This window comes from Pisolithus orientalis, assembly GCF_024613125.1.
Source record: "Pisolithus orientalis strain OTSU chromosome Unknown F5J12scaffold_45, whole genome shotgun sequence".
Lineage (NCBI taxonomy): Eukaryota > Fungi > Basidiomycota > Agaricomycetes > Boletales > Pisolithaceae > Pisolithus > Pisolithus orientalis.
The window spans coordinates 105409-130280 of NW_026260826.1; the positions used below are offsets into that span (position 1 = coordinate 105409).

At 45.4% G+C, this 24872-nt stretch overlaps 5 protein-coding genes across 5 annotated transcripts; 1 reads left to right on the plus strand and 4 right to left on the minus strand.

The window, feature by feature from the left end:
- Nucleotides 1-6577: 6577 nt before the first annotated feature.
- Nucleotides 6578-6778, plus strand: F5J12DRAFT_726580 (uncharacterized protein; the record flags this gene model as incomplete). Its single annotated transcript, XM_051741732.1, has 1 exon — nucleotides 6578-6778. The coding sequence occupies one exon, from the start codon at nucleotides 6578-6580 to the stop codon at nucleotides 6776-6778; it is 201 nt and encodes a 66-aa protein (XP_051595962.1).
- Nucleotides 6779-11088: 4310 nt separating this feature from the next.
- On the minus strand, nucleotides 11089-11804 carry F5J12DRAFT_726596 (uncharacterized protein; the record flags this gene model as incomplete). Its single annotated transcript, XM_051741736.1, has 2 exons — nucleotides 11089-11610; nucleotides 11670-11804. Coding segments are annotated over 2 exons (657 nt in total), but the record flags the coding sequence as incomplete, so codon positions are not given.
- Nucleotides 11805-13366: 1562 nt separating this feature from the next.
- Nucleotides 13367-13644, minus strand: F5J12DRAFT_726584 (uncharacterized protein; the record flags this gene model as incomplete). The annotated part of the gene is made up of 2 exons (XM_051741734.1): nucleotides 13367-13510; nucleotides 13567-13644. The coding sequence occupies 2 exons, from the start codon at nucleotides 13642-13644 to the stop codon at nucleotides 13367-13369; spliced, it is 222 nt and encodes a 73-aa protein (XP_051595964.1).
- Nucleotides 13645-14338: 694 nt separating this feature from the next.
- Nucleotides 14339-14850, minus strand: F5J12DRAFT_726619 (U5-snRNA binding site 2 of PrP8-domain-containing protein; the record flags this gene model as incomplete). Its single annotated transcript, XM_051741740.1, has 2 exons — nucleotides 14339-14586; nucleotides 14649-14850. 2 exons carry the CDS (start codon nucleotides 14848-14850, stop codon nucleotides 14339-14341), a joined length of 450 nt encoding a protein of 149 aa, XP_051595965.1.
- A 988-nt stretch (nucleotides 14851-15838) lies between these two features.
- On the minus strand, nucleotides 15839-24136 carry F5J12DRAFT_785923 (uncharacterized protein; the record flags this gene model as incomplete). The annotated part of the gene is given in 40 exon segments (XM_051743331.1): nucleotides 15839-15910; nucleotides 15992-16015; nucleotides 16088-16119; nucleotides 16179-16214; nucleotides 16282-16450; nucleotides 16505-16554; nucleotides 16630-16834; nucleotides 16882-17076; nucleotides 17111-17126; nucleotides 17164-17306; nucleotides 17358-17427; nucleotides 17500-17660; nucleotides 17709-17710; nucleotides 17755-17915; nucleotides 17974-18167; nucleotides 18219-18255; nucleotides 18363-18403; nucleotides 18459-18671; nucleotides 18731-19001; nucleotides 19140-19192; nucleotides 19241-19330; nucleotides 19393-19448; nucleotides 19824-19861; nucleotides 19918-19951; nucleotides 20125-20139; nucleotides 20226-20308; nucleotides 20368-20435; nucleotides 20483-20628; nucleotides 20648-20784; nucleotides 20840-20875; nucleotides 20939-20994; nucleotides 21048-21289; nucleotides 21352-21436; nucleotides 21600-21653; nucleotides 21773-21852; nucleotides 21972-22353; nucleotides 22404-22520; nucleotides 22571-22641; nucleotides 22667-24026; nucleotides 24122-24136. The coding sequence occupies 40 exon segments, from the start codon at nucleotides 24134-24136 to the stop codon at nucleotides 15839-15841; spliced, it is 5310 nt and encodes a 1769-aa protein (XP_051595966.1).
- Nucleotides 24137-24872: the final 736 nt, after the last annotated feature.

Consider the following 24872-nt stretch of genomic DNA (forward strand, 5'->3'; position numbering starts at 1 on the left):
TGGATCACTTTCTCTGAGTGCAGAATTTCCGTCTCGTAGACACTCGACAAGGTTTGTTCAGAGGAGTAGATGCCTAGACTCTGTGACAAGACTGAAGGTGAGTCTGACAAGGTACTCAGAATTTCTGAAGGGTAAGGCTGGGACTTGAAACGGGCCTCCCTATGGTTCAAGAGCTCTACAGCGAAGGCTCCACACTCATCTATCCAGTCCTCATAGTCCTCTTCCCCATTCTCATCTTCTGCTGCTTTTGGTCTCCTTGAAAGACCATCCAGCGCCGCATGCTTGTGTGCAGGGACATGTACAAGCTTGAAGTCGAATAAAAGAATTCCCACAATCCAGCAGTTGATGGTAGTGTTGGGCTGTAAGTCAGGATTGTTAATCATCCCCTTTATATATCATGCGTCAACCTCGACAACTAAATTCCACATGCCAAAAATGTGAAGTCTGACATCGTGTAAAGTGTGGAAAAGACCAAAGAGCTCCAGTTTGGCTTGGCTATAACGGCGTTCATGGTTGTTGAGAGTCATTGAGCCAAACCTTGCAGGATAGCATTTTTCATCCTCCCCCTCCTGCATGAGGAGGTATCCTATAGCAATATTCGAGGTGTCAACCACCAGAATGACCTTCCTATTGGAGATGTAGTCGATAGTGCATAGCACAGGGGATGAGACAATAGCTTGGCAAAGATAATCCATGGCTTCTCTGTGTTCATTGTGGAATTTGAAGGAGATGTCTTTCTTGGTCAGCTCAACAAGGGGTCATGTGTGCTTAGTGAAATCCTTGATAAAGATCCTGCAATATGAGCAAAGACCTAAAAATCCGTGCACTTCAGTGACATTAGTGCAGTAGGGCCAATCTTTAATTTTCTGGACTTTAGCCTCGTCCAGAATTCTCCCCTCAAATGACACCTTATGCCTGACCACTATGATAGACGGTGTGGCAATGATGCATTTCTTCGCTGAGACAGTAGCTCCTGCATGATGCAGATGATGTAAGACATGGTTGACATTCTGCAGATGTTCCCAGATGAAGCATCTGATCCCAGAGTTTTGTGTGATCGTCTGGTAAGTACCATTGGAATTTTGGTAATGAGATTTGGGGCCTTTGATTGGGCAATCGTTGATGAATGGGATGGTAACTTCCAGAATTTCATCCTTTAATATCCAACAGACATCTCTGTGGAAAAATTGGATGGCATTTGTGTAGCCCATAAGTAGTTTGGTGAGTTGAAGGGTACCAATAGGGGTTTGGAAGGTAGTTAGATCACAGTATTTGTCATGGATGGTGCAATGATCATATCCAACCATGAGATCTAAAATTCCATAGACAGAGTGGCAGGTGAAAGCTTCTGCAATCAAGTCGACGAAAGGGGGAATGGCTGAATCCTGTATAGATATGGTGTTCAGAGGTTGTAAGTCATGAACAAGGTGCAGGGATTTTCCGTCCTTCTTGACTATGCAGAACCACTTCAAGCGATAGGATGAAGTAGAAGGTTCATAGACACCTGTGGAAATCTTTTCTTTGATTATGCTGACAACATCACAAAAAATGGCTGGAGGTATGGGGATATTCTGCTCGACCCAGGGTTTGTGGGCTAGTGTGGGTATCTTCAGTGGCGGAAACATATCTTCTTGGAAGGTTCCTCTTTCTGAGGCATCCCAAGCGAAGGTGGTCTCATGTGTCTTGACCAGCCATTGCACCAGATTTAACTCCATGGGCCAGAGGAACTTTGAAGGGTCCAGATCAAGCTTGTCAGCCCTTTCCTGGGTGAACCTGGAGCCTGGCGCAAATGGAGGAGGATGAGTAGGTAATACAGGTAAGTCTGTGAGAGGATCTCCAGCCTCCTGATGCTCTACCTGGAACTCCACAGGCATCAATGTCAGTACAGGCCTGACCTTCTTTGCTACAGGTTTGTATTTTAAGATATGAAGGACGGGATCAAACTGGTAAGTAGAACGTAAGGCTGAAATTGTCAGTGGTGAAACAGTAGTGCTAGTAGAAAATAAGAAAGGGTCATTTGAAGAAACGGAACTAGAATTGAACAGGTCAATTGGGGGCATACTGTTGTTTTGTAAGCCATAGAGCAATGCTGCAGCAGAATTTTGGGTAGTATCTGTAGAGAAAAGAGAAACCGGGTTCGAAGGTAACAAGGGAGAATCAGAAATGTAGAGTGAGCACAGAGAGAAAACATTATCATTGCCTCCTTGCGATCTAAATGAGTCATCGACTGTTACTAAAAACCCTGCTCAGGTTGTTTCATGTAGTGACACATCTCCTTGCATGCGAAGTAGTCTTCTTCATCATCAGAATTTATGAACTGTGGAAGAGGCTGTAGTCTGTTTTGAGGGCACATCGGAATTAATACCTGTCTTCCTGTGTTAGGGTCACGAATCTCTAGGGACTGTTCCCCATCAGGGAAATCTTGTAGGACGCTGGTGAGCAGACAGAAGAAGGGTCACCCGAGAAGTAGATCAAATGGAGCATGATCAACAACCTGGATTTGGAGGTGCACTTTGATATTCCCTATGTGCAAGGATGTGTTCTCTATGACACCTAGAGTACTTTCTTTGGATTGGTTAGCAGCTTCGAGAGTCATGCTCATGTCAGAACAAAGAGGGGCCCCTAAGGCCTCCCATAGTTCACGATGCAAGGCTACCACCTGACAACCACTGTCCAGAATGCATTCAACGTGGAGTTTGTCCATTAAGATGCCATCAACAGCGCGTAAGGGGGCAGTAGTGAGGCCCACACACCTCCCTTTGACATCTCTGACCCAGAATTGTTCATAGGATGCCCAGGTAGGTGACGCCACAGCTTCTGATGCCATTTCCAGGCTCCCAATTGTTATCTTCTTCGTTGCAGCCAGTTCTCGGACCTGCTTATGAATCTCCGGGCTGACAGCAAGGAGGTCTTTGGTAGAGATTTCCATCTTTGCTTCTAAGACTTGGTTTACGAGACATCTGGTAGCAGCCACTTCATCGAAACTGCTCTGGTATCGAAATTGGGGTGTGGGAATTGTTGTAGGCTTAGATTTCCTGGGATCTGTGGGATTAGAGATGGCCAGACTCTTACTAACAGTTGGGTTCTCTGTAACATGGACAGGATCATTTTGAATGGAATTAACAACTGGCCTGGGGGCAGATGACGCATTAGCAGGCACTGGACTTGTCATGGGGTTTTGCTGATGGTGGGCCAGAATTTCTACACCATCGAAATGAGTGGCCTTCTTCTTCTCAATATTATTTTTCAATTCTTCTACTTGTGTGTAAGCTCTTGCCAGGGCATGTTGGTCTTCTTCATCGGCATTCCCCTCTAGTTCTTCGTCAATTAGGTAGGAGGAGGGATGTAGGTCGACCTGAAACTCCACGGATTCTTCATTAGTGAAGAACATTGTGCTGACGAGATGAGGTGGGGTATCACATCCTCAAGATGAGTTCGATGACTGGCTAGGACATTGTATGGAGACAAGGTTTGCTGAAGCAATGATAGAATCATGCATGGTGAGGAAGTTGTTGATCTTTTCTTTAAAGTTCCGGCCAGCAGCCATCCTGGGAATGTCAGAACCATCAAGCATAAATACTCTTCCCCCTATCAGGGTGCATTTCCCAGCTTGTACATATTCACAACACAGTGCACACTCTGCCATATGGTGACCATCAGTGCTCCTGCAGAAGAAACACTGTGGGTCAAAAGAGCAATGGAATTGGGCCTCTTGACCTTGCTGAGGGGGTGATGTGTCAGTAGGTTGTTGGGTGACTTGGATGTACTCACGTTTTAAGATAGTGGGGACAGTCGACGATGAAGGGGGTGCAGAGTTCTGGGGAAACAAAGCCAAAGAATCAGGCTGGGGGAGATTTCGTTTTGCTCCACTGAGTAGGTAGTTAGCATGCTTGTAGACCAGATCAAACTCCCAAGGTTCATCGATGTTGTGATCTAGGTCTGAAAGTTGCAATCATGTGAGCAAGGAACTCTGGAACCTCAGGGGAAACCCCTCAAGGAATTTCTTGTTGATGTAGTCTTCAGGGAGCTTCTTCTTCTTCTGGACAAGGCCCAGGATGTGTCAGAATTCCCGGACGTATTTACCAAGATCTTCCAGCAATCCCATAGGTTTCTGGACTTGATGGTAGAGTAGGGTTTCCAGGTTGGCTTTGGTATAGCAGTGATCTTGCACTGAGGCACCTGGATAGTAGTTCAGGAGTTCTTTGGAAAATGCATCCCAGTCATTGAAGCCGTTGGTTGCAGCATCTAAGGTGGACCAAAATTCCACCTTGTTGTGATCAGCATAGCAGATGACCCAGTGGATTTTATCTCTTCCGGTGTCAAGGCCAGCTTCGATGCAGAGTTGTTCAATGTCTTCAAGGTAGCAAGTGATGTCTTCAGTACAACCAGAAAACTTCAGGGCTTTGTTAGAGCCCCCAAGTGGCATGTCTCTAGCTCTGGACATTTTGCGAATGGATGTGGAATTTAAGAGTGGGGCAACTGAGGTATTCTGAGTGGGAACTTGGGCAGGGGAAATGATAGTGGGATTTAAAGTGAGCAATTGCGAAGGGATAAGGAGTTGTTCAGCAGCGAGTTTGGAATTACTAGATGAGGAGGGCAAAGAAGAGGTTAGTTCTGAGGGAGGCAAAAGTTCTTGACGCTCTGCAGGAGGATTGAAGGGTTCATCAAAGTTGAAACCTCCTGGAAATGCTGGGTAAAACAATTTCTGATGAGGAAATAGATAGTCTGTGGAAGGGCTCTAGGAGCTCTTCGAGTTCAGTTCTTTGACAAGTGGGTCATAAGGATCTCCTTTCCAGATCTACAGACCCCTTGCAGTGGGCTCCAAAACAATGTGGGACACTACCTCTGGGTAGCGTGTGAATAGGGGGAAAGCTGTAGGGAAATCCCTAGGCTCAACCCAAGGGGTGCTGAGTAGGAAGGAGACATATAATGCGATGGTAGAGACAGCTAGGAAGTTGAATGTAGGGTGCGGAAATTAGATCCACAGGGCTGTGGATGATTTGGGTACAAATTGACTTGGTTACAAAATTCCGAGTGATGATCTTGAGGTGAAGAAGTAATTCCGAGATGAGTAAGACACATGTTAGACACAGGGACACAAAGGAGGGGATGGACACAGAAGACACTGATACACAATAGCCACAGAGGGCACAGATGACTCTTTGAACACTTAGACTCGCAAATACACAGATTGTGACTCCAAAAAGATGGGTGGTATTTTTCCATCATTGAGGCGGAATTATATAGTACATGGAGAGTAAGGTACTGATCAGAGAAATGTGGGGCAGGAGAAGCAAAACTCCAAAAAATAAAGGGGATGACGTGTCAGACATCAAAGCCATACAGCAATGTGTGAAAACAAACTGTAAGGTAGCAACTGAGAAAGACAATGGGAAAGACAGGTATCTTCTGACAGGACGAGTGTACACTGTACTGTAGAGTGGAACGCAAAGGGTAGAGGCCATAGGTAGAAAGGGGTTCTCACATTGTGGAGAAAGGTTCGCAGGAAAGGAACAAGAGGGGTAGCCAGAGTTTTTACTGATGATCTGCATGGCTTCCTGGCTACGTGGTGAGGTGAGGGTCGAGGTGACATGACTGTGGAATTCCAGATAGACAAATGTCAGGTTGATGTTGACATGGAATTTTGGGACAATGACTGATGTGCATTACTGATGGATAGGGAAGCTCTGAAGGTTCAATGGGTGAGGCGGCACATGAGGCAATGCACAAGGCAAATGGGATAATTCTGAAGACAACAGACGTGGATGGTAATGGTGGAATTTTGGTGTTGGCATCCCTATTTCAGCCTCAGGGAGTATACTACTCCCTACACCGGTGTGCTCAGCAGAAGTGGATGATGTCATAGCATCTATCCAGCATAAGGTCAATTCTCAAGGATCCGAGCACACACACTCTGGTGCCATGAAGAAGGAGTACCTGGACATGATCCTCGCCTGGTCCAATTCTTGCTGTCCCCTCGACTCCCTGTTGCAGTACATCCATTTGGTGATGACACACTTGGAACCCTCAGTGCTGCTGTTAGTCAAGTGGGTGACAGATGCAAAGACAAAACTAACCACCATGCAGCACATTGAACAGCTGGCCTGTGCTGCTGTCGCATTCATGCTGTGGACCAGGTAACTAGCATGTGGCTTTACCTCTGAAGTCAATGATGACAATTTACAATAGGAACTATGAACTGGTCAGGCTGAAGTGTGGGGACATAAAACTTGACAGGACCACTGTGGATAACATGTTCCTGAAGTACCTTTGAGGTGAGGAACGATTGCTCACCATCAATGACCTTGGTGTGTACTTTGAGGTGCACCTGAGGAATCAAAAGGGGTGGCAGAGAAAGTTGGACAAAGGGATGAGGGAAATTGACTTATGAAGTACATTCAATCCCATCTTCATGATGTGGCACTACCTCACATCTGATGTCCATTTTCAATGGCATGTATCCATAGGTAATCACTACAAGGTTTATCCATGCCCAGATATGGGCAAAGCATGTGATGTCTTCATGCACCTGGTTTTCTGGATGAGATGGACTGAGATTGTCCATCTTGGTCAACCAATGGCCAACAACAACTTCCTCTTTCCCACCATTGGTGCGAATGGGGTACTGCAGCCAGGTGAACCACTCTCCCATGATATGGTTCAGAAGTGGATTGATGAGGGAGTGGCAGGTGCTGGGATTCCTGGAACATTCTCCATGCATTGCTACTGTTGGGGAGGAGTGCAATACAGGTTCATGTATGCCCCAGTGGGGCAGTGATGGACCCTTGCATGTGTCTGATGGTGGGGGGGGTGGACCAAAGGTGAACATGTGAGTCTTGTGTTCTTTCCTATCTGGGTGTGTTGGAGTGAACTGGTGCTTCTCACATTGTCCTTGACACCACACACACAGCGCAATACACTGATGCATTACCTGCTCAACGAACTTCTTTGCTATGAAACCAACCACAGTGATGCCCTGGGCCTGATCTCACAGGAAGCTGAGGACTCACTGTGAGTCAAAGTGTGGTTCAGTGGTGAAAACCAACCAAAACCAACACAAAAGACAAAAGGAGCAAGTTGTGGTGTGCCTATGTGGTACCTAGATGGTAGAACCTTTGATTTGGGTGGTTTTTTTGCAAGTTACAACACTCAAGGATGAGTGCTGAGCGTTGGGGGTGCTCCTGACAAAGAGGGAGCAAGAATGCGATAGAAAGCAATAGGGTAGACTGCTGTCAGCCTATAGAAGGATGGATGGCGGCTTAATTCAATGTCCTAAGCTGCACTGAGCTCAGGGAGAGCTTGGAGTGAAGTATATTGATGATAGACAAGGATGAGCGAAGTAGATGATAGTTAGACCCTTAATAAAGTCTCAACTATCAATGCTGCTGAATGAATTACTGAGTGATGATAAAATGTGAGCAAGAGGGGCTCTCTGATGTCTTCTTTTTTTTTTTGCTATCTAAGTACAGTGATTTATATACAGTACAGGGGTGTTGCCCTTGGAAAACAAGGTGCAAACACTTGGTAAGTGATTGGTAACTGATGAGTAAGGAATGTAAGCAATGGGTAATCATCTTGGAAAGCACTGGTAAGCATTGGTAAGGATTAGCAAGCCAAAAAGCAAAGAATCAGTAAGCAAAGTCAAAAGATCAGTAAGTATTGGCAATAGGTGAGTCAAAGACAGTCAGAATGTCAAAGTATGAGTCAAGTAATGTCAGGAACTGGGAAAGTGCACTGGAATTGCATTAGGGGGAGGCTGTGCATGTCACATCTCAAAGAGATCACTTCTAGGCCAAGGTGGGATGACAGAGGCAGCACTGATCTGATGCCAATATAGTACATCCAAAAGTGGACAGGGTGAATCAGATGTCAACAGGGGTCAAGCTTTGGGGGTCTGTGGGGTGACAGGAGCATAGGGGATCACAACCTTCCCCCCCAAACCATCCTCTCAGTGAAGCAAATAAAAACTTCATGAACAAGGCTCTGTTGGAAGAGAGGATGAATGGGGAGTGTCTTCTGCTGTATCTTGCAACAAGGAGGCAAGATGTGCATCATACTCATCATGGATGTGATCAGGGAGAGTGGGGAACAGTAGATTATACTGTAGCTGTCACAATCTTGGAAGAATGATGGACAAGACTGGTATGAAGACATTGCAGGGAGCAGGGAGGAAGGATCCATATGCTTCTTGGACTGGAGAGACTGAAACGACCACATAAGACCTTTCCAAGTGAATGACAGACCTGAGGCAACCAAAGAATGTCCTCCTAGAGGTCATACTGACAAAAAGAATGTGCTGTCCAAGATGGATGGGCTGAGAGGGCACAGATGAGGGTGGGATGTACCAGGATGCTTCAGGATGGAAGCTGGTAGGAACTCCTGGTAGATATATGTAGCCATGGTCCCTAGCAAAGGGGACAAGTGAAATGATTGATGTAGAGGCAGCCATATCAGAAGAAGTTAGTGAAATGAGCATCTTTTGGAGGGAGTGCTGTAGAAATGTGTGGAGTGCACAAATCCTTTCCAATTTTGGAAGGTAAGATTGCGTGGCTGAGCACTACAAGTGAGTGTGGGAATGGTCTCTGTATCTGCAGAAACAGCAGAGATATGTCAAAAACTGGAATGCCATACACAGGTGCTTAAGAATTTTAGCCAGCATTAACTCACTCCCTTTCTTTTTCTCTGGCACTGATGACTTGTTCTTGTGCGAGGGATGACTGCTGACATTTCTGGCTCTCCATCTTTGCATGAGGGCTATGGTCTTCATCTCCATTCATCAGCTGTATCCATGTCCACCTCACCAAACACCTTTGGTGTGTGACATTGCTTGCTGGTGAAGCTGCACTCATCTGGCCAGCATCTACAGAAGCACTCCACATGGCCCATGCAGCACTAACAGCAGATGTCACAGCACTGTACTCAACAGTGAAAAAAATGTCTCATTCACAAGCAGTGATGTCAGCAGATGTAAGGGAGATTTGCCAAAAGCTGGGTGACGTGAGCAACATAGTCACAGCACTGGCCTTGACATCCACTGCCTCTGGTGCATACTCATATTCTGCACCAATGGTGCCATGTCAGGGCACTGGTGATGCTGCGACAGATGGTGAGTCCATTCCATTCCTCACTGTCACCACATGAAGGCCAAACTAAAATCTGCAACAGCCCACCAATGTCAACACCATCAACACTCATCCACAGAGTATCAGAGCACTGTCTTGCCACCTCCAACAGTTCAGTCCATTCTGGCCACCCAGCCACATGATTCACAACCATTGCTGCTCAGATTGCCATGCCTCATCCAACTACCCCCAGATGTCTCTGCCATGATGCAGTCCCTCACTTCACACATCAGACCTGAGAGGACCAACAGCTGCTCGAGTTCCTCTGCCACTCCCCTGGGACTGCTCATCCTGGATGTTCCTGTCTTATGGGCAGATGGGACACACACTCCAAGGTCAGACTCCTGGAAGGACATTGTGTGCCACTGGACAAAGGGTGAGCCGCAGCTCAACCTGCACACTCTGCTCAAGGACTGGCCCCATCACTACTACAATGGTAAGTGCCAGTGCCTCAACACTAAGCACTACCAGTGCAAGGTTGTGGCCACTGAATTTCTGAATGAGTACATACTACTTCGATTTGTCCTACTCCAGCATCTCTGATGGTTGTATCTGGCTCTCCAGGTTCCAAGGGAATGAGGATGCATTCCTCAGAGCTTATGGAAGTGCTGCCCATCTAGGGCATACAAGGCTCCTCAATGCCATCATAGCTGCTCACAAATGGCATCATGGGGATGGGGAGCACTGCCACCAGGCAGAGCAGCAATGAGCTATCCTTTTTTTTTATATAAAAAATATCATTCACTGTTGCATTGTCTCTTACACTTCTTACTCAACATACTGTGGTGTAGTGGTAGATACTCTACCTACACATTCTCCATAATACATGTTCTCTACACAAAGCTCGAAAGTTCATCAATCAAGAGATGGCAATTGCCATTTATGAACATAAATTGCATGGGCCAGTGGCCCTTCCCTCCAATATATACCATCAATCACGATCGAAGGCAGATGACAACAGTTGCCTCATACAGCAATTACAAAATTGCCAAATGGGTCAGACTGTTGCAGAAGATGTGCCAAGGGGCATGATAGCATGATGTCACTGGGGCTCTGTGCAAGCCTGAGTGACCATTCAGGGCAAGTTCCCATGCCTGCCAGATGAGGCAGGTGCCCTTCACCACCACTGTGAATTTCTCATGCTAAGTAATAATAGTCACAATGGTAATTACGATGACCATTGCAATTGCAATAGCAATACAAATGGCAATACCAAACATAGTGTCATTGGGGGGTTGATATTATGAACATGGTATCATCACCCCCTTATTTCGATGTTATTATCATGATGATTACAATAGCTGTGCCATGTAGAAATAGCCCAGACTCTCGGCACTGCCATATTACTGTAATCTGATTTGTAATGTACTGTGATGAGAACTGGGGATTGCAATTAATTTTGGACCGAGGGAATGGAAAAATATATTACAAGTACCTTATCTCATCCTAACCCTTTTTTCTTTTATCTAGGATCTGATAATTTGATTTGATTTGATTACCATTACTATCTTATCTTGTAATCTTATCATATTCTATTCATCACTATTACACTACATAGCAATCATTACTACATGCTTTCCTAATCAACTACAACAACTACAAACTATTTTTTTTAACTTGATTTGACCAGGGTTTGAACCTAGGGACTAGTGTAGTCGTTAGTCTAATTAGCATAGCTTACCATTAGTCTATGCACCCAATCTATTGATAGGGATGTCAAGTCCCCTTAAGGAGACTTTTTGGACTTAGACAAATTTTTGGAAATTGCTTTGAAGGCTCTAATGGGTCAAAGCACTCAAGGCAAAGACAGGATACAGATAACATTTGGAGCATAGGTACAGAGACAGGCAGTGACTAGGGCAGTGCTACAAAGGAAGAGAAGGCTAGTATTCAGTATGGAGTCACAAGATACGTAGTAATCTAGTTACAAGTCCTAACAATAAAATAGCAACTGGTCAAAGTGAATCTACTTAATGCGTCTGCCTCTACCATGTCGCCCTTTCGACTTCTGTACTGGATTAATGCTACCAGATTCCAAAGTATCAGTACTTGATGGATCTGCACAATTGTCATTGCTTGTTCTGAGGGTTGTTACAGGTGCTGGGATGGATGTTACAATTTGATGGGATTCAGATGCAGCAGGAACATTTGTGTCAGTGATTGAAAGTGAATCTGGGGTGGACAGACCAGAACTATCCATCTCATCTGCATCATCTTCTGATAGTGCAGCAGAGTCCATTGCCACCATCACAGCATCAATCTCCACAGAAAAGTCCTCCATTGCACCCATCCTGGACTTCATGGCTGCTCCAGGGTTCCTGAACACAAAGTGGTTCATCTCCATGACAATCTTCTGGATGTGATGGTCCATCCACTTCGTAATGAGCACTTGTTTATATGCACAGAACACTTGATAGTAATTGATTTTCGAGATAGCCCCACAACCGTTCCCTGGGAACTCCTTGTCAGGAGAAAGTAGAAACATACACTGTAATGATGAGAATTAAATCAGTAACACACAACATGGCATCACTGTAGGTTACTCACCATTGTTGCAGCCCATGCAATAGATCCTGGTGTCACTGCTGTGACCTGCCACTTCTGCCCATTTGTCTTCAGTCCACCACAATGAACAAAGCCCTCTGTGAGTGACATCTTGCCCCATAGCACTCCTTTCAAAATCTATTCCTCATCAGTGGAAAATTGAAGGAACATAGTTTTGACTCACCTGAGCAAGCAGTTTCCAGTTCATGAATGGTTTACACATGTCAAGCTTCATGTCCTTGAAGAGAAAGGGGAACCATATTGTGAAATGTTGGTTTGGAGTGCCTACCTCCTTGACTCCAAGCATCTTTGTGATTTTGGGAACTTTGAGATGAGACACATTCAGTGAGAAGTGGTTCTTTGGCAGAGCAAAGATTTCATGGGCATTGTCACATAGCTTGTAGAGGATGTTGGACTGACCACTTTGCATTGCTTGTGCAAACTGGGACATTGTCAGCATAGTAAGATCATATGGCAGGCATGAATGTATGACATCAAGGAAGAAATGGGTGTTTCTGATTCTACACAGATGCTCTGGGAGTATGGAATCAAGCTCAGTGACAAGACCCTGTTCCTCTGCCATCCTGCTAGCATAATGCTCAGCTGTCACAAACACAGGGGAAGGTGACTTTTGCAGCTCCAACATGGCATTGGTTAGTGGTGTTTGTGGCAAGAACATTTCCATCATTACAGCATATTTTTTCCCCAGTGTCTTGATCTTGCTGTCATATGCAATCATGTCAGCAGGAATGTCCTTCATAGAATGGCAGGTTCTTTTTGCCTCTAGGATGGCATTCTTCTCCAATAGTTCCCAATTGTGGGATTTTTCTATGTCAAGTTGCAGCTGGATGGACCTTAGCATCTGTGAAGTAGTCAGTAAGAACAGTTCTTTATGAAAAAACATGATTACATACCTCTGCAAGATCACCATTGCCTTCTCTTGAATGGGATGATGTGCTCATGATGGTCCATTGATGACCTTCAGCATCAGGGTCATTGAGGTCAGTGAGTGTGCATTGGGAGTGCCTGCTGAGATTCATTATTATTGCAGATAGGCTTGGAGCACAGTTGGGTAGCACAGGGACTGGGTGTTGGAGTCACTGATTGTTTCTTTGCACCCTTTTGAATGCAGGAGCAGTGTGTACAGCCAATGCTGATGAGAGCAATATTAAGTCATGATGCAACCATGATGCCTCTTACTGAAGGCCTAGTGCATGATATCAAACATCAGCAAATCTCAAGGTAGATATTAAAGTTAGCCTACCAAAGGAAAACATGTTGGTGATTGACAAATTTCAGTGCTTGGCAATCAGAAGATTTGGAGCTCACCATATGACAGTGCACAGGAATGCATGGAGCATGAATACCAACTTGGAATGCAAGGAAGTGGCCAACAGAGGCTGCCAGTCAGCAGGACGATGATGCAAATGGGCATGTAGCAGCATGTGGGTTCAACAAGGTGCAGTCCAAATTAACCAGTAGTTCCTGAAGTCAGCATATCATCCAAAACAAGAAGCAAACAAAAAAACTAGCATTGTGTCAGGTCATGGGCTTCATGCCATGCCCAATCAGGACAGCCTTTCGAGTTCCTCAAGCACCAGTACAAAGGTTGCACACCAAATCCATGCTGATCATGCCAGTGGGAGATGGGTATATATGCATAGAGTCGGATACCTGAGAGGAACTTGTCAGCACATTACTTAGGAAAGCAACAAAGAATGTACATAGTCCAAGAATTTTGCATGTGTATGGTGCTCAATATCATGCAAGTCAAAGTCACCCCAGCCAAGCTGAACCTCAATCCAGTATTTGTTGCTCATTGTACCATCTAACATGTCCTTGTTCTGTAGATAGAGCATTAGTGGGTGCAGTCTTGGTAAGGCATAAATATGTAACATACATCAGTCATGAGTAAATGGCATGTTATGTTCCACTTGCAGGCTGAGAATAACAAGATATCTGCACAGGACGAGTTCATCTTGTAACTCTTTTGAGGGTGAATCATTTCTTGCTGCACCATCTTGATTTGGAGGGGCTTGAGTTCTTGATTGAATACTCAACATAAGTCCATGACAACAATCTTGTGAACTAAAAAAAATCAGTCAGCACAAATCACAAAATACAGCAGAATGTGACCATCTCTTTTGCCACAAGTGAGCACAGAATACCTAGATCAAACTAATCTTATGGGTGGGGATCTTGCCATGCATGAAGATACCTGTCAGATCAAGTTGGACCTGGAAACCTACATAGACATTCGCTAGGTCGATCATTGGGCTCCACCAGAGCATGAGTGTGAACTGATGGTTGGGAATTTGGTTCAAACCCAAATGTTGAGCATTTGCAAGCTTTTTGTATCAAATGGACTCTTCGAAGCCCAACACCTTCTCCCAGAAGAGACTCTCCCAGGTTGGGAAATACCACCCAACACAGAGATAACATCGACTTGGTAGTTGTTGAGCTGCCAAAGTTTTCTGTCATGTTGTTGTGAAGTCCACCAGAATGGATTGCTACAATTGTAGTTAGTTGTGGCATTCGAGGAGAAGGAATAAACATGCACTGTTTGAGCAACTGATGTTGCCTCCAATCTGTATGAATGCACCAACCACAATCATGGTGAGACTAAAGAACCAATTAACTTTGTTGATTCCACATATAGTGAAATGATAAACTTACATGTGGCAATCCTTCTGGAACAGAGTATTGATATGGGGGATACCTCTGTCCCAGCTGTCTTCAAGGTCTTCAAGAGTGAGACAATGGCTTTGAGTGTTTGCTTCCTTCCACTTCATGGAGTATTCTAACCAGACATGGGCTGAATCCAGGGTTTCCAATTCTGCCTCTGATGGGCAGAGATAACAGTACAAGTTGGGTATGAGTTGGTCCTCTTCATAGAACATACTGGCTTGGAAGTGGGTAACTATCAGGACATTCATTAGTGGTGGTAAAGATGCAGGAATGATAGTGTGTACCAATCTCCACTATCAGTTTGCTTCAACCACCTCAGGTCACTTTGTGGAATCAGAATGTGACCCATCAACAACATACTAAGACTGCCTAGCCCCTTCAGAGTGTAGAAAATGACTGGTGGGAAATGTGAAGGCACCTTATTGTTCAACCTGGTCTTGACATGGGTTTGAATCTTGTTCTCAGCCCTGACAAGGGCATCTAACAACTTGTTCATGTGATAACAGCTTCACAGTAGTATGTCATGAGACCAATCAATGCAGTATTCCACTTGTTCACAATGTTGAAGAATGTTGTGAAACTGGAATTTGTAAGGATTCATCCATCAAATACAGTTTTTGAACTGTTGGATACCTGAAAAGTCTGCATGTCAGAAAAAAGACCTGAGCAATCAATGTATGCCAATGAACCATGGCTTTGAATTATCTCCCCAGGTGTGAGCGAGATTTCAGCCCTACGAAATCTTTCTATACCATAGTCTTGAACTCACTCAGTGTGAGTCAACAGGGTGGAAGATATGGGGCTGGGCACAGGGCCTATGGCTTTGGCACTCTAAGTGAGAGATCCATCCCACAAGATCCTTCTGTACTATGGATTCAAACCTGCCCAGTGTGAGTGGGGTGTCAATATACAACAGGGGGGAAAAATGATGTGAGACTCAGCATGAGTCAATGGGGTGAAAGATATGGACTTGGCACAGGGCCTGTGGCTTCAGCTCTCAAAGTGAGTGATCCACCCTGCAAGATCCTTCTGTATGATTCAAACTTGCCCAGTGAGAGCAGGGTGTCAATAAATGACAGGGGGGAGGTATGATGTGAGACTTCAGCCCCACAAAATCTCTCTGTACCATAGTCTCAAACTTGCTCAGCACAAGTCAATAGGGGGAAGACATGAGCTCGACACAAGGCCTGTGACCTTGGCTATCGAAGTAAACAATCTGCCCTGCATGATCCTTCTGTACTATAGATTCAAACTTTCCCAGTGTGAGTGGGGTGTCAATATACAACAGGGGAGAGGTATTATGGTGCACAACTTCAGCCCTATGAAATCTTTCTGTACCATAGTCTCAAACTCATTCAGCATGAGTTGACAGGTGGGGAGGTATCTGTCACCAGATAATATGATAACCTTGTAGGTAAAATTATTAGTGGTACAGTAACAAATGAACAAAAATGAGGGAATAATTATAATCAAGGCAAAGCAACTCATACTCTGCATGGATGCTCTGCATGGATCCACAAATCTGGTATGGGAAGGGAAATTTGCTGATCAGATGACTGGTAAAATAAACAGAAAAGTTGTTTTGTCAACTGGATCCTCAGTACTTTGGGTGAAAATGTTTCAAAGGGCCAACTTACATAGTTGATGGTTTTAGTGGTGTCCTGCAGTCTTGTGTATCATTTGCACATGAAGGAACATGTCAGTATTAATCATGTCAACAACAAGGTACTCACCAGCTCTTGTATGATCTGGATACAGAAGGGCACTGCAAATGATTGAGTGGACTGAAATAATCTTGGACAATCCTTGTGGTCACTCACATACCCTCCAGAAGTTGAGGTGTTTGTCCTTCTGAAGTCACTGCCCAATTGGGGCATCATATGGCTGTATCAGAGCCAAGGGGAAGGCCTCTCCACCAACAACACACTGGAACAGAAGTATAAGTTGCCCAAATATGTCATTTTGCTGAGTCTTGATGAGTACAGAGTCATAACAAGGACACCCATGGAACTTGGGGTGGGAGCATAGATAATCTGTGTACTAGCACCAGTCGACAGTGGACTCGAAGTTGACTTTGAAAAGTGATATTCTGTAATCTTTGGTGAAGGTTAGAGACTTGAATGATAGAGCAAAAAGACAGTTTTACTTACCATATCATTCCTTTGGAATTGGATGTGTTTCTTGCCAGGAAGAGGTTTCCCTGTGAAGACAAAGTACTTATTGAAGAACTCACTGAGTTTTCCCCAGAATCAATTGAACATGTTGTCAGCAATACTCTTCTTCTCAATACCCTCAAACATTAATGGCTTCTTCACTTGGCTACCCAACTTCACATGGAAATATTCTTCCTCAGGCTCATCAACAGTGATATCAATGGTGTCCATATTCGTTGCCACTCTGAACATCCTGTAAGAATCATATTCCTTGATCTTGCATTGGATATGCTCAGAAATCAGTCTAAGGTGATCAACATGGAGAATCTGTGCAAGCATAAGTAAGCTGGATACTAACCAACAATTTGACTTACTTGCTGAGCAACATCCTTGAAATTAGTTTGCTTTTGGTATGCTTGCTTCAACGGACCATGCATTTTCTCATTTGGCTTCATATTGAAATTGCAGGTGACACCCTTTGCTTTGATGTCATCAAATACATGCATATGGGTGTGGTTCTTCAGAAAGTTCCAATTTTTCCCTGTATGCTGAGTTTGCTCCACATATTTCTGTTCCAGAAACCATCAGCAATGATTCAAATACCAAAAATGGTGCCAACCTGAATCAAGGAGTTGAAGGTATGCAGTGCTTCTCACCCAGTGGTAAGTGTGTGTGTCATATGTAGTTCAAGTGCTGTATACAGATCAAACTTGATGTAAGCACGCAGACAGTGCAACAGAAGGTAGCCATCTTTTTCTGTCTCATGCAGCAAGATGTCATGACAGGCAAATATGATTATCTGTTCAGAAGATGTCAGCAGAACCCAAGCTTGATGGGATATCCACATTACCTTAGAAAGATCCTCAAGCTTCTGACTGTCTGTATATGAAATCCAAAGTGCTTCCTCAAAATGATTGAGACTGTGCCAGCAGGGCATTGCATTGATACTAGTATATTGTTAGCAAACCTGTTTCGAGCAACAAGATACTCACTTTTGCTCAGCCTTTCCCATTGTCTGACAACCCATTTTCTCAAGGATCTTCAGAAGCTCTCCCCACAGATGATCACCAAACAATCCTGCACAGTTTGCATGCAACCAATCCCAACACAATGTGCAATAAACATCCATGTTCATGACTGCATGAAAGGCACTCTGAAGAGGAATCAGGCCATAGTAAAGGTAATGATGCAAGTTACTTACATCTACATCACATAGTCCTTGCTCAATTAGAATTGTTCTTTTTCACCTGCTTGGTTCTGGGACTGTGCCTCCTGTAAAGTCTTGGAAACATTCTCACTTGTATGAAGTTCACAGTTTGTGGGGAATTTCAATATCTCATTCTGATGAATGAGACAAACCAGACAAGGGTGATGTGACATGACACCACATATGAGTGCTATGACCACTCTAAATGTTGAGATAGTCAGTCTGCAGTTGCATGATTTCACCTACCCTAACCACTCACTGCTCTTTGTAATCAGCAGAAAGAATTAGTACGGTAGGGAAAAGTCGATGCAGGACACCATCCCAACATGTTACCCAACAGCCATTTTTCAAGTAGACTGAAATGGTGTCCAGAATCTTGAATGATTCATGCCAAATGAGATTCTTGAAGTTGGTGAAAGATGTCTTTCCAGAATACCTCTTGTCTTCATTTACCTAGAAGTGCAAAAAATCAGTAAGTATGCTCGACACCATCAATAAAAGTACTGTACAATTGGTAGCCACCCAACTACCCAGCCACCACCTAAGCCTTCACCGTTCCAGATCCAAGTGGGGAGGTTAGCAAGTCATGCAACAACTGGATACCCTTTTTGTCAACCAAATGACGATAGTTTGGCTTTATCAGCATACCAGATGAATGCCAGAACCTTGCCATCAGGTGGTAAGTCACTCTGAAAAAAGGAAAAAGCAATCATTGAAGATACAGACTTAAGACTAACAACATACTTGTACATTCCAAAAATTGTCAGCCATCCATGGTTTGTCAATGAAATGAACAAACAAGGAGCCATCAAACTTTGATAGGTGCTGAGCATCAAATACAAAATATGGCCCCACACTGGTATCCTTCAAAAGATCAGAAGCCCAATCCCACAGTGAATGATAGTGCACTTCAAACTCCATCATCTCACCTGCAAATGGCACACTTATTACACTTTCCTGAAACTGGACTAGTGTGTGATTAGCATTGGCAGTAATAGTAAGTTAACAATGCATACCATCATCATGCAATGGGAAGTGGCCTGCCAAGTACTCTCAAGATTGTTGTAAGTTTCTAGGGTGCACTCCTCAGTATGAAAACATCTTGAAAGCTTGAGGATAAAATTAATTTGCTCCCTGTTGAGAGCAGCCCCACAGATGAATTCTGAAAGGTCAAAATCAAGACGAGTGCAAAATGGATACCATGGAGCCATGCAGGGATCAGGGGTGTATGATTTGGGTGCATGGCCTTGACTGAACTCAGTAAATGGCACCATTACAGGTGGCTTGCTGGCATTTGGGTGGTATTTAACTCAGATATCATCAACATTGATATCAGCCTCAGGTTCAACAGCTGCACAGTGAATCAATATGAATGATACAAACTGAATGCTGACATGCACCATCCACCAGGTCATCCACACCCACAACACTAGCTGCTGACTCAAAATCCACAACCATGGGCCATAACACTGCAGGCTCTGTGAACAGTTGTGAGAATGCAATCTGAAGGGTAACAGAATACTTACCAGGTGCTGGTCCCATGTTTGCTGCAGTGGAGGATCCAGTTGCTGAGTCCAGATCATTATCAATGGCAAGTTGTCCTTGTGAACATTCACCTGTGCCAGAACAGATCCCCAACAATAAATCAGGAAATTCAGCCAGTAGAAACCAGGCACACCTTGTTGATGAAGCAAGTCAAAATGAGCAGAATCTTCATGTGTTTTGTGGATTCACCTGAGACATGATTTGTGATGAGTACCTATTCCAGCTGGCTTGAATGATTTCCCACACAATTCACATGAAACAGTTTGCTTTTCTGGAGGCATATTGTTGGTAAATGAAAGGAACACAGTCCTTAAGAAAAAAGACAGTTAGTACAGGGAGAAAAGTGAGTGGAAAGGGAAACAAGAGGCAGAATCGGTAGCAGCCACTATTGTGAAGGGCATTGCAATGACCTTGCCAGTGAATTGCAACCCCATGCTCCCACACACAATCTTATCATAAACTGATTATCACCATGTGAAAATCTGACATCATTGCAATGAACTAAATAATTTTCTGACAATTGGCAGAACAGATCATTGCATTTGAAGTCAAGGAGCTACATACATAGTGGTTGCACGTTACCCAATGCAAAACGCATCAGTCTGGAAGGCGACCACAAGCACCAGATACACGAATGATCGTGCTACGGTGAGGGTACTTGCAATTACCCCTCGAATTCTCTTTCATGCGTTCTAGTACAAAAGGTGACATCGCGTAGATTGATCTATCATTACAACGTCGGGAAAGGAAATTTGTTACAGTACCAAGTCAGCGCGTATTGGCTGCCTCACCCCCGTTACTATCACGATCGTCATCACTCATCAACGAACTGAATTTATCCAGGCAAAATCAAGGACAAGCTTACCAATACCCATGTTTGCTAAACCAATGATGTGGAGGGGGGTTGAGTGCTTGTGCTCGCGGTGGGACCTTGGTTATTCATAGCAGTGGTGACCCTGGTCGCACCTGACCACTTGGCTTGCTCCGCTGCGCGAGCGGCAAGCCATAAATGATGTTTCGATGTGCTTGTTCCTGCATCAAGCATGATCCTAGAGCAATATAGATTCATGGATTGAAAACGGTGTGATATGCCGATGATGCTGCCTACCGCTGCAAGTGAGCTTGATCATCACCTGGGTTTGTTGAACGCATAACGAAGGTAATTTCCCCTAAGCCCTGTCGACGGCGGTCACGATGATGTTCAGGTATGTGATGAGACCGACCTTCATGTTTCCTTCTCTCCAGATGTAATCCACAACCTGAACCATGTCAAATGACAACTGCGGAGACAATGGGGTTGACTCGCCTTTGGTAACAGTTGGTCGACTTCCGCACATATCCCACACCAACACAGCCACAAGATCTAAGACTATCCTGAGCATCGAAACAAGTCAAGTTGATATTTGCCCTTGCCTTGCCTGTCACGTCTTCCTCCAGTGCTCGCTGCTCATCCTCGTCCACCGTTGCATCAAGTTTCGCTTGGAGAACTTCGACCTCTTTTATCATCGAAGGAATGTCGACTTGCCTGCAGATCGTGTTCGAGATGTGAACTGCCGAATGTTAGTAGATATGGTGCTGACCCGTCATATTCAATGTCGCTCGGTTGAAGTGTCCTTCTGGAGCCAGGAAGCAATGAATAGAAGAAAAATGAAACAATTTGAGGTAATAAGATTACTCACGAGTACTGGTGTTCAAAATATGCATTTCTGAAGACACGAAGTATGTGTTGGAGTAGCTTTATGTGGTTAGAATCAGCCCCAATTCTTTTTTGCCAATAGAAACACGTACATCAGCACTCAGAGTCTGCAATATGGACTTCAACTCGCGCTCCACTTTTTGCCTTTCATTAGCATACCGACGCCGCGCGTCATCCCTCGAAAGAGTGTGGCATCGCTTGGATAACGCAGGCAACACGACTTCAAGGTGTGGGTCCTGCGTAGCATTGGATTGCCAGCTGCCCTTAAATAGGTTACACATCATCACCCAGTCGGCACACGACAATTTTGGTGTGCGTGCTAGTAAACCATCCTCTGAGGTCGCAACGTAAGTCTGCAGACAAACCAGGCAAACCCGCTTAGTTAGGCGAACAGACCTTCCGCACTGCCTGCAGAAACCTCGCTGAGTGAATCACTTTCCATCATCGAGGGAAGCCTTTCAAAGAATAATATTTTGCCGACCTGGATTCAATGATGAGTGTGAGCTGGACGAAGCAATGAAAGTATCGGTACAGACGTAATTACTCAGACGGTGGAGACAAAACATGTCTGAGAAGAACTTGATCGCTCCGTCTTTCCGTCGCCTGTTCTGATGCCATCCTAAGTGTATGTTTGAGGTTCGCACAGTTTTCCAATGCACTGCAGACTGGAGACGGACTTCGGTTCCCGCAGGTTGATGCTGCAGATAACATCAGTACAGACGAACCAAGTGCGAAAATGGAAGGCACCATATTCATGAGGTCGTAAAAGTGCTCCCTACATCCCGAAACGAAGCCTCGTCAGTACCACCTCACATACTGATTCCATTGGTTTACCGGATACTTTTAAATTGTTCCCTTCTCTGTACACAAGGCATTTCTCTTTGCCAAACTTGTGGACTTACGACGATATATAGTGGAGTCAAAATCCCAGGTTCGGTGGAATGGCTATCACTGTCGAGTGTCGAGTCTGGAGATGTCAAAAGGAGAACAGGACACACATATCGCGGAAAACTCACTGTCACCCGAGTCCCTTGCCTCCCCGCCATTATCAATTTCGTACAAACCTGAACATTGTATGACCGATGTCACTAAATGCTTTCCTGCAAGACGGATGGCCAGGTCTTTCAGCAGTAGCTCAAAATGTTCATTCGTAGGAAGCCCTAGGCCCTTTGGCTGACGCAGAGCTAGGTGTTTGCCCTCAGTACTAGTGTGGCGCGCCACGACAAGCTCAGTGCGATTCTCCGCGCGACGTATTAGCCATTCGAAGCCGGATACACGTCGGACCACGGGACGATAAACGGATTCTGTGGGATCAATGTTGCCAAGGGTCCGCATATCCTCAAATATATTGCCAGTGCATTTGAAGTTGCTATCGGAATTGTCACCATAATCACCCAGCTGGTTATATCAGTGTCGACGCAGGCATGAGTATGCATAGCATGACTCACCGTAATCCGTGGACCGGAACACTTGGCAAACTGGGCCCGCAAGCCATTTAGCCTCAACTCATATGGATAGCGATTGGTATCCATGAACCCCGGCGTATCAAGGCCACAGTGTTCGTTCTATGTTACCACAAATGATTAGGTCTGCGTGCACGCAGGAGGAAAAGTACCAACGAATGTCGTTGCCCATCGATGTGGCCCATCACAACAACCAGGACATTGCTCGACATCAACCATGATCCTGAAATTGTCCATCTCCCACCTACCCCAGACTATCCTGGCAGCCCAGATTGATCGGGGAAAGTGGACATGTTTAATGAAGTGGTCATTGCGACGGCGTTCATCGTTGTGTTCTTGTTTGGGCATGCTCCGAGCATGTTCTGCACGTGCACCCCACATTCGCCGATATGCTCCAGAGGCAAATTTTGACCATGGCATCCAGTCCTGAGTTGGGGAGCATCCATCATAGACAACGTGCACCCATCCTTGGCCGAGGTAGTATCCGAGGCCGACTGCAAAGCGAGACCTGGCGTCGTCATTGGCATACACTATAACGATGAGATCATCTGTAAGAGATGAGAGTGTAACGGTGTCGCCTGTAAACTCGCGCGGGTACGTGCCGCAACGAGTGAATCCATGGTACGAGGCATACTTGTCGTCGAGTGCAAATTCTTGGCGCGTTTCATTGGTGTCTTGATGATAAGTAAGACAGAGTGTCTTGAATTCTGGATATGTGGTAAGGCGGGCCAAAGGACGAGCAGTTGCAAAAGTCCTCTCAAAGTTGGATACAGAGGATACCAAATCAATGGTGAAAGGGAAATAGCCGCATGGCAATATAGCTCTGAGATGAGACGGAGAGTCGCGAGAGGGGATGACGGGCAGACACACTTGGATACCTGAACTGGTGACAGAGATTGTGCGAAGTTGGTGGCTGATCGCACGGGCACGCCACCTCAACCATGTAATTCTGCACCAATGTATCGGGTTTGTTCTGAACTTATGCTGGGGGTGCCGGGGGCCGTCGAGTGCGTTCCGTTCAATGAGTGTCATTAGGTTGTCAATAAATTCTTCGCGTTTCACTATTTTGATGAAGCTACTATCCCGAAAGTCGCTCGGATCCTCAGCCAGGACACTGCCTGTCCGCGGTTCACTTGGATTCCATGCGAATATGCTATGATCGCTGGATACGCGGATGATTTCCAGTTGTAGCCTCTGGAATGCCTTTTTGCCCTCGCCGTACAACATGGGCATGTTAACCCTGAACAATCCCATCAGTGAGTATGCCCGATCTTCTACGCGCGTCGTCTTGCGGCCGGCAGCCCACGACATGATCTGTGCGACGCTGAGTCGCTTCGCACCCAGACCATCCCTCAAAACTTCCCAAGGAATGCCCGTTACACACTCCAACGTAGATGAAAGGTGTCGTTTGTTGCCAATGGGCGCCCAGTCCTTGTTGAAGAATTCGACCTGCTTCGGCGCGATGAGTTCTTGCAGTGTCCAACCCCGCATGAACCACTCTGGCCAACCGTCGGACTCGCTGAACTTGTCGCGGTCCAGAAGGCCGATGGCAGAATGGCGGGTAGGAGAGACGGCGTCTAGAATACGTGTCGGAGGGTGGCGGGAATGCTGACGAGAAATTGAGTTTCGGATGCATAACGGTGTTGAATGTTCTTGCCTAGCAACAGCTGTATGAATGTTCGTCGGGTCATACGTATAACTACCTTGGGTCCTGACATATGAGTCGCAGTGCACCCGATCGATCTCAATTACTTCTCCCCTCAAGAGAGGCGTCCTTTACAAGCTTTGCGCGTCCCATTTGTAGGAATTATGGTGACAAGGTTATATAGCTTCGGCAGGATAGTCCGGGCCTGTGAGCATCACGAAAGACAGTTTCATGTAGTCAAGGAAGCGTTCGTCATTCAAACCATCAGGGATGGACTTGGGCATGCTCGGGTGTCAGTCAGTACCCGTTCTTCGCTTCGTCGGATTTCGTGCGCGACGCATCGTAGACGGGCCTGTGACAGGGATATCAGGACGCCATCTATGGTTGCTGGGCGAGTGTCCGTCCAGCAGTCGGGCTGTCTGCAATCGTTCCAAATGTTAGAAGGGTACAAGAATAAGACACAGACAACTGCCCTCTATGACGATCTAACTCTCCATAGGGCGATTAAGACCCGGTAAAAAGCCGTACTATAAAGCGTTCTTTTCCATCATGAGTGAACAGTGTCGCGTCTGTGTCTGCACGACGACAACGAAATCATCAATGCCTACCATTTCCATTCGACTTGTGTTCTGCTCCGCTTAACAAGTTCCGAATGGATACGTGCCAGAACGTGCCTGCAAGCCTTTGGAAGAGAGTGCCAAAGGTGAGCTTGACGTACTGGTTTGCCCGCACCATAGTATGCAAAAGTGAAGTGCATGACAAACCAGTGAACAAAATTGAAAACGGGCGGGAAAGACGTACAAGGAGCC